The sequence below is a fragment of the Oryza glaberrima genome, chromosome 5 (assembly GCF_000147395.1).
Source record: "Oryza glaberrima chromosome 5, OglaRS2, whole genome shotgun sequence".
NCBI classification, from domain to species: Eukaryota; Viridiplantae; Streptophyta; class Magnoliopsida; order Poales; family Poaceae; genus Oryza; species Oryza glaberrima.
The window spans coordinates 13,234,981-13,243,205 of record NC_068330.1 but is presented as its reverse complement, the minus strand read 5'-3'; the positions used below and the strand labels follow the sequence as shown (position 1 = coordinate 13,243,205).

At 43.7% G+C, this 8,225-nt stretch overlaps 1 protein-coding gene across 1 annotated transcript; it reads left to right on the top strand.

Annotated features, from left to right (window-relative positions):
* Positions 1-449: 449 nt before the first annotated feature.
* On the top strand, positions 450-2,375 carry LOC127772695 (adenine/guanine permease AZG1). Its single transcript, XM_052298649.1, has one exon. The coding sequence runs from the start codon at positions 547-549 to the stop codon at positions 2,236-2,238; it is 1,692 nt and encodes a 563-aa protein (XP_052154609.1). The 5' UTR covers positions 450-546; the 3' UTR covers positions 2,239-2,375.
* The last annotated feature ends 5,850 nt before the right edge of the window (positions 2,376-8,225 follow it).

Below are 8,225 nucleotides of genomic sequence, written 5' to 3'. Positions count from 1 at the left end.
TTTAGTCTCATTAGTTACATAAAATGCATATACTATGCACTCAAACAAAAATTTCATTATTTTTCAAACTTATTTTCAAACCTAAATCATCAAGGACATTAAAGACATAAGCCACCAAACTTAACAGTGAAATGATAGAAAAATATAATGGCAAGGACATAAAAAGGATCAAGCTGAAATTTCAGGGGTATATAAATATGCTCATATTTCCTTATTTGATCTCTCTGTAAATAGAAGAGTTCCCTTTCATACTTCCTATCTATCCATCTACCGAAATACAACCACGTTCTCTTATTAATGAGGGTATTTCGTCTTTTCTCTCAATGCAAATGTGAATCCTGATAATTAAGAATAAAATTTATTTTAGAACAAAAATAGTAATAATCCATTACACCTCCCGAAATTTCGCCTGCTCGGCTGGATCCTCTGACTCTCCCAGTCTCCACGCCCACAGCCGCAACAACTGGTTAAAAAGATCCCCGCGACGCGCACGCGACGCGACGACCACCCAGCCACGCGCGACGCGCCGCAGCAGCCGCGCCCGCCATGGCGAACCCCATCATCCCGAGCAGCAGCGGCAGCGACGGGGAGGAGGCGAGGACGAAGCTCGGGCGGCTGAACGCGGCGGTGGAGCGTTCGTGGGTCGGGCGGCGGTTCAAGCTGGCGCCGCGCGGGTCGACCTTCACCACGGAGCTCCGCGCCGGGACGACCACGTTCCTCACCATGGCCTACATCCTCGCCGTCAACGCCTCCATCCTCTCCGACTCCGGCGCCACCTGCACCGCCGACGACTGCGACGCGCCGTCCCCGGCGTGCAGGTTCCCGCCCGTGGACCCCGGGTACGCCGCCTGCGTGGCCCGCGCGCGCCGCGACCTGATCGTCGCCACGGCGGCGTCGTCGGTGATCGGCTCCTTCATCATGGGCACCTTCGCCAACCTGCCCATCGCGCTCGCCCCCGGGATGGGCACCAATGCCTACTTCGCCTACACGGTCGTCGGGTTTCATGGCTCCGGCACGCTCCCCTACCGCACCGCGCTCGCCGCCGTCTTCCTCGAGGGACTCATCTTCCTCTTCATCTCCCTCGTCGGCCTGCGCTCCAAGCTCGCCAAGTTCATCCCCAAGCCCGTCCGGATATCGTCGTCGGCGGGGATCGGGCTCTTCTTGGCGTTCATCGGGCTGCAGAGCAGCGAAGGCGTGGGCCTCGTCGGGTTCAGCTCGTCGACGCTCGTCACGCTCGGCGCGTGCCCGGCGTCGCAGCGCGCGTCCGTGGCGCCGGTCGTGACGTTCCCCAATGGCACGGTGGCGCTCATGCCGGGCGGCACCGTCTCCGGCGGGATACTCTGCCTGTCCGGCCGGATGACCTCCCCGACCTTCTGGCTCGCCGTCGTCGGCTTCCTCATCATCGCCTTCTGCCTCATCAAGAACGTCAAGGGCGCCATGATCTACGGCATCCTCTTCGTCACCTTCATCTCCTGGCCGCGCAACACCGCCGTCACGGTGTTCCCGGACACGCCCGCCGGCGACGAGAGCTTCGGCTACTTCAAGAAGGTGTTCGACGTGCACCGCATCCAGTCCACCGCCGGCGCGCTCGACTTCCGGGGAGCCCGCCACGGCTACTTCTGGGAGGCGCTCTTCACGTTCCTGTACGTGGACATCCTCGACACCACGGGGGGGCTCTACTCCATGGCGAGGTTCGCCGGCTTCGTGGACGACGCGACGGGGGACTTCGAGGGGCAGTACTTCGCCTTCATGTCCGACGCGACGGCCATCGTGTTCGGGTCGCTGCTGGGGACGTCGCCGGTGACGGCGTTCATCGAGTCGTCGACGGGGATCAGGGAGGGCGGGAGGACGGGGCTGACGGCGCTCACCGCGGCGGCGTACTTCGCGGCGGCGCTGTTCGTCACGCCGCTGCTGGCGTCGATCCCGTCGTGGGCGGTCGGCCCGCCGCTGGTGCTCGTCGGCGTGATGATGATGCGCGCGGTGGCGGAGGTGGACTGGGCCGACATGAGGCAGGCCGTGCCGGCGTTCCTCACCCTGGCGCTCATGCCGCTCACCTACTCCATCGCCTACGGCCTCATCGGCGGCATCGCCTCCTACATGCTGCTCAACTCATGGGACTGGGCCTGCCACGCCGTCGCGGTGCTCCGCTCCCGGCGCCGGAGAGGGGCGCGCGCCGAGACGAGGAGCGCCGCCGCCGGAGACAATGGGGAACAGAGGAAGAACTTGGAAATGGCTTAATTAGCATATTTTTTTTTTTGCATAATTTCCTTTTTAGAAGATTTAGAAGGTGATTAGGATTTGCTATATATACTGTATGAAGATGGTTCAAAAGGCATAGTAGGATGTTCAAGTAAATGATTAATCAAGTTTCAGTCCCTGAGTGCCTGTCCATTTTCGGAGGTAATTTAACAAAACAATCATCATTTGAAAAAAAAATCGACTTTTTACAATAGATGTCGAGAACATGTAAAAGATTTGCACATTATTCCATCGAAATAACATGGTGCGAAGGTCTAAATATACAACGAACCAAAATTTTCTGACAAGCTGATCTAAATTCAGTTGTCTGTCCACTTTTAGGTGAAATAACTTGCTCGAGTGTCCATCTGTTTGTCATTTTTTTTGAAAGAACTAAAAAGAGAATGGAACTAACCCTTGTGAGCGCCTGAGCGGGCTCCTCATTTATTGATTTTTTAATCATAAAACAAGGTTTAGAAAAAATAAACTATAATACCCTTATTAAATGAAGTATAGCTAGGGTTGGAAGGGTGGTTAGGGTAAAATGAAAAAAATGAATACTAAGACATGATTAGTACTGTATATGTTAATTATTTTGAGATAAAATTTGAATACTAATGAGACAATTATTTTAGAACTGATATAGTATTTTTAAGGAGAAAAAAATATGAAATGTTATGAGAAAAGAAAGGGCAAACGATGCCGGCGAAAGTCAAGAATTGCGTATCAAGTAAACGGGTATGACCTTACATGATGGTATCTTTAATTAAATATTGCTAACAGATGCCAACTTATGTGAATTGGCGTGATGGGAGCTTTTAAGTGGCACTATCAATCAGTCATAACATTTTGACTTGTTGACATGAACATATATACTGTAGAAAGCTACGAATTTGTATTGATTTCCTGTGGACATGAACATCTCGTGGAGTCGAAGCTAATTGTCAGATGGGCTTCATGGAAATTTCATCCCATGCATGGATGGAGATTTGCAATAGAATACTTTCAAACTAATTACTCGTGCTAAAATCGAAAGAGCACTTGTGCCAAGGGCTTTGCATAATTGCATTTTTGGAATTTCAATTAATTAAGGATATATCCGGTGACAAGCTAAATGTTAAAAACTCGTGAAAGTCATATCTAAAAGTTTTGTAAATTCATGAAAAAAATACTAGTGATAGGTGTAGATATGAAATGCATTTTCACCAAATCTCAAGTTCAAACTCAACTTCATTTATAAGTAACAAAGAAGAAAAAAAGGTGAATGGTAACAAGACACTGTTCATCAATTTGTCTTTCTTTTTCTCTTAAATGAAGTTGAGTTTAGAGTTAAGATTTCGTGAGAATGTATTTTATATCTACACCTATCTAATATTTTTTTTCATGATTTTAAGAAACTTTTAGGTATGATTTTCACGAGTTTCTATCACTTAACTCGTTTTCACCGGATATGTCCCCATTTCAATTTAGCTGTGATATATTTTCTCCATCTCTGGTAAGCCATTTATTTTGTCCATTTTTCCTTCAATAGTTTATTTCTGCCACAGGGTTTATCTCACTGACCTTGAATTCAAACAGTGAAGGGGGAAATTAACGACTCCCTCCCTTTCATACTATAAGCCACTTTAACTTTTTTTAATTAATTTTTTAAGTGTGATTAAGTTTATAGAAAAGTATAACAATATTTTCGACATCAAACAAACATATTATCAAAATATATCAAATGTTAGATTTGTATAACTAATTTGATGTTATAAAAGTTGCTATATTTTTCTATAAATTTGATTAAATTTATAAAAAAATAGACTTAAAAAATCAAAACATCTTATAATATAAATGAAAAGAATAGTTGTCACTCCATACATATGACTTTAACAAAAAAATTCTCAATAAGAGGACGACTTCAACAATTCGCCACTTTACAGATGTTAGTTAATATTTTTTCATCTAATATTTCAGTGCTGTTAATAAAACATCAATGTAGCCATTTTTCACACTACCATCTAATAGGAGGGGAAAATTGATATGAATTAATTAAAATAGGACCCATGATTAGGGGGTAAAGTGTGAAAACAAAGGCTAAGATGATGTTTTTATTTAGAGCAGTCAACCATTAGATGAGAAATAATTAATTGAGATCTCTTCCATCCCCTTCTCCTATCGTGCACGTGCATACTTAGAAAGTAACCATCGGATTCAATGTATTAGGCCCCGTTTGGTAGGACTCCAAACTCTAGCTCCCAACTACTAACTCCAACTCCAACTGAAGTGGGTACGAAAGTGTTTGGCTAGAGTAGTTAGCTCCACTCCACCACGTCTCTTGTAGGCATTTCATCGAACATCTGGTTGGCGTCGCACTGCCGCGGCCATCGCCACCGCTCAGCCCGCGCGTCACCGTTGGTGGCAGCCCACGGGTCACCGCTGCTTGCCCCTGCGCCCCCGCCCGCACGCCTCCCATGCACCGCCTGCCGCCGCTGGAGGGCCGCCAGCGAACCGCCACAGCCTGTGCACCACCACGGCACGCACGCCTGCCGCTGCCGCTGCCGTCCGCGGCTCTCACGCATCGTGCCACGCGACCACTGCTCACCACACCGTGCCACCACTGCCCACCGCCGCCAGTCGCCGCCGACGCCGACGCCACCGCGCGTCGCTGCTGTAGGGAGGAAGATGGGGAGGAGAGAAAATTGGAGGAGATGAGGTGTGAAGGGGTAGTTCAGAGGTATTTTTGTGTAAATACATTAAAAAATTAAAGGGTAAAGGGTCTTTTGGGGTGGAGTAGAGCTGTGGAGCAGCAAAAGCCCACCTCCACCCCCGTAGTACAAATTTGTGGAGTAGCTCTGCCAACTCCGCTCCAAAAAATAGAAAATTTATACCGTTTGGCACAGTTCTAGCTCTAGATAAGTTGGCGTTAGGAGCTAGAGCTGTGCTAGGCCTTATTCTTAATCAACATTCTAATCTATCCTTACCATATGAGCATGACCCGTTATAATGTAGGGGTATATATTACTTATCTATTAAATGGTAAATTATTAAAGTCATCTATACTCGAGCAAGAGGAAGCTCGTGTGCTGGTAGCACAGTGCACGTTATGTGCACAGCGCCATAGACCTAGCTTGAAGAATTTCCAAAAAGAAAAAAAATTCAAGTGATTGAGTGCTCTAAATAAGCATACAACGGAAGAAACAAGGGAATTTAAAGAAAACAATGTGTAATTCAAGTGTAGAAGGATGATATGTCCCGTACAATGGGAATTTCATTGGTATGTGGGAAATTTCATTTACAGCATTGTATGCTTATTTCTCAAGCATAGAATGGGGATAGAGGCTATCGTATGCTAGTAATGGTTGGGTCCATACATGGCTTTTTTTTACTCGTGTGGCTCATAAACGAGTGATAAGGTTATTTGGGCGTCGTCGTTAAGATCTAAGGCTGAGTTCTTATCTATACTTTTCCAACTCACCTCCCTCATTTCCCGCGCGCACGTTTTTCTAACTACTAAACGGTGTGTGTTTTTTAAAAAAATCTAAATGAAAGTTACTTTAAAAAATCATATTAATCTATTTTTAAATTTATTTTAGTTAATACTTAATTAATCATGTATTAAACATTACTTTTGTTTTGTGTGCTACCTACCCTCACTCCTAAATACACCCTAAAGATAGTGGTCACCATGGGCTGGGCACTTGCCGCAGCCATCTAAGCAAAAGTCAGTCCACGCACTTGCAAAACTACCGCAAAATACTAGTACCTCTGCCAATCATGAGCCCAATGTACAAAACATCTCGGCCTCCACTAAACAAAACTCCATTGATCATTATTTCCTTGCCTCATTGCCACTATAAGCACAACACTCGAGGGAGGAGAGCGACGCTGATGCCGCCTCATATAATCTCCATCCTAGAATGTAAGAAAATTATAGCAAACTGATGGTTGAGATTAAAATGGTGCGGCCGTGTCTTTACCCTTACAACGGGAAGGAATACGTGGGAAGAAACTGATGGTTTTGCATGTGGTTTAGGTTAAAACTTGCTAGCTGCCAACGCTTCTTCTCCTCCTGATCTTATTATTTTCTTTTTGCTGCCTTAATCTTGCCGCCTTAGCTAATATCCATTCTAGAACGCTGGGAAATTACAGCAAACTGATGGTTGAGACTGAAACGGTGTGGCCGTGTCTTTACCTTTACAACGGGAAGGAATACGCAGGGAGAAACTGTTGGTTTCGCATGTGGTTTAGGTTAAACGTTGCTAACCGCCAACACTTCTACTCCACCATGATCTTATTATATTTTTCTTGTTACGTTAGATTCCCGGCCGGTGAGGATGGGTAAGTAGGGCTAAACCATTATTACTTTTGTACTTCCATAAAATCTAATTGGCAAACATGTTGTGTTCGATTCGTTATTATTTACTAGGTTATGTAGTGGTTGTCAGTGCCCAGAAGAACATGAGGCAACAATATAATAACTCTCCCTCCACGCCAATTAGCTTAGACTCTTCCAATATCTCCTCTGAATCAACCCTGGAATTGTTGAGAAGTGTAGGGTGGAGACGACAAATATTGCTTCAATGAAGCATTTTCCCTACATCAATAAGCATACAATGAAATTCACATTGTAAACATGGGGAATAAGCATACAATGGGAATATTTCTTGAACATGACAAATAATACAATAATCTATGTAAGGACATTTACCCTTCCTCAATAGGCATACAATGGGAAGTGTAGGGTGGAGACGTCAAATATTGCATATCCCCTATGAGAATTGCTATGAAGGCTACTCGCCAAAGAAATAAAAACACCAATAAATATAATTAAGCAAACATACTGATAAATTGATAATATTTAGGTTTGGTACAAATCAATCATGGTAAATTGATGTCTTAATCCTACTGGGAGTTTTCCTTTAGATAGGTATGACATATCACAGACCCTAAAATTTCCATTCTCATGTTATTGTGGAGGATATTATCCATCCTATTATTTGTCTTCTCAACCATTTTTGTGCATCGAAATTATCATGTTATAGTGATGTGTTCTATCAAAAAAATTGCACCTCCAAATAGGAGCAACACAGAAATATTTTTATCAATCTTGCAAAAGTGGTTTATAAAAGGTAGCTCTATTATTGATAATGCCCTTGTCTTTGTATCTAATTTATTTTGAGGCCCATTCTACTTCACAAATTCTTATCTTAATCTTTCTTCAAATATTAAACCTCTATCAAAAGCATACAGTAAAATTAACTTAGGCTCTTCCAATGTCTTCTCTGAATCAAGCCTGGAACTTTCGACAAGTGTAGAGTGGAGATGACAAATATTGCTTGAATGAAGCATTTTCCCTACCTCTATAAGCATACAATGAAATTCACATTGTACACATGGGTAATAAGCATATAATGGGAATATTGCTTGAACATGAGAAATAAGGCAATAAGCAATGTACAGACATTTTCTCTTCCTCAATAGGCATACATTGGGAATTTCAAGTGTAGGGTGGAGACGCCAAATATTGCTTATCCCCTATGAAAATTTCTATGAAGACTACTAGTCAAAGAAATAAAAACACCAATAAATATAATTATGAAAACATACTGATAAATTGATAATAAGTTAGGTTTGGCACGAAGCAATCCTGGTAAATTGATGGCTAAAGCCTACTGGGAATTTTTCTTAAGAAAAGTATGGGATATCACAGCCCGTAAAATTTTCTATTCTCATATTATTGTGCAGGATATTATCCATCCTATTATTTGTCTCCTCAACCATTTTTGTGCATTGAATTTCTCATATCATAGTGATGCGTTCTATAAAAAAAAAGTGCACCTCCAAATACCAACAACACACAGACATGCTTTTGCACAATCTTGCAAAAGTGGTTTACAACAAGTAGCTCTATTATTGATAATGCCCTTATCTTTGTATCCAATTTATTCTGAGGCCTATTCTACTTCAAAAATTATGTTTTTTTTAATCTTTCTTCAAATATT

What these genes read in the sequence shown, in the direction of transcription:
- LOC127772695 (XM_052298649.1), top strand. Translation starts at nt 547, where the DNA reads ATGGCGAACCCCATCATCCCGAGCAGCAGCGGCAGCGACGGGGAGGAG.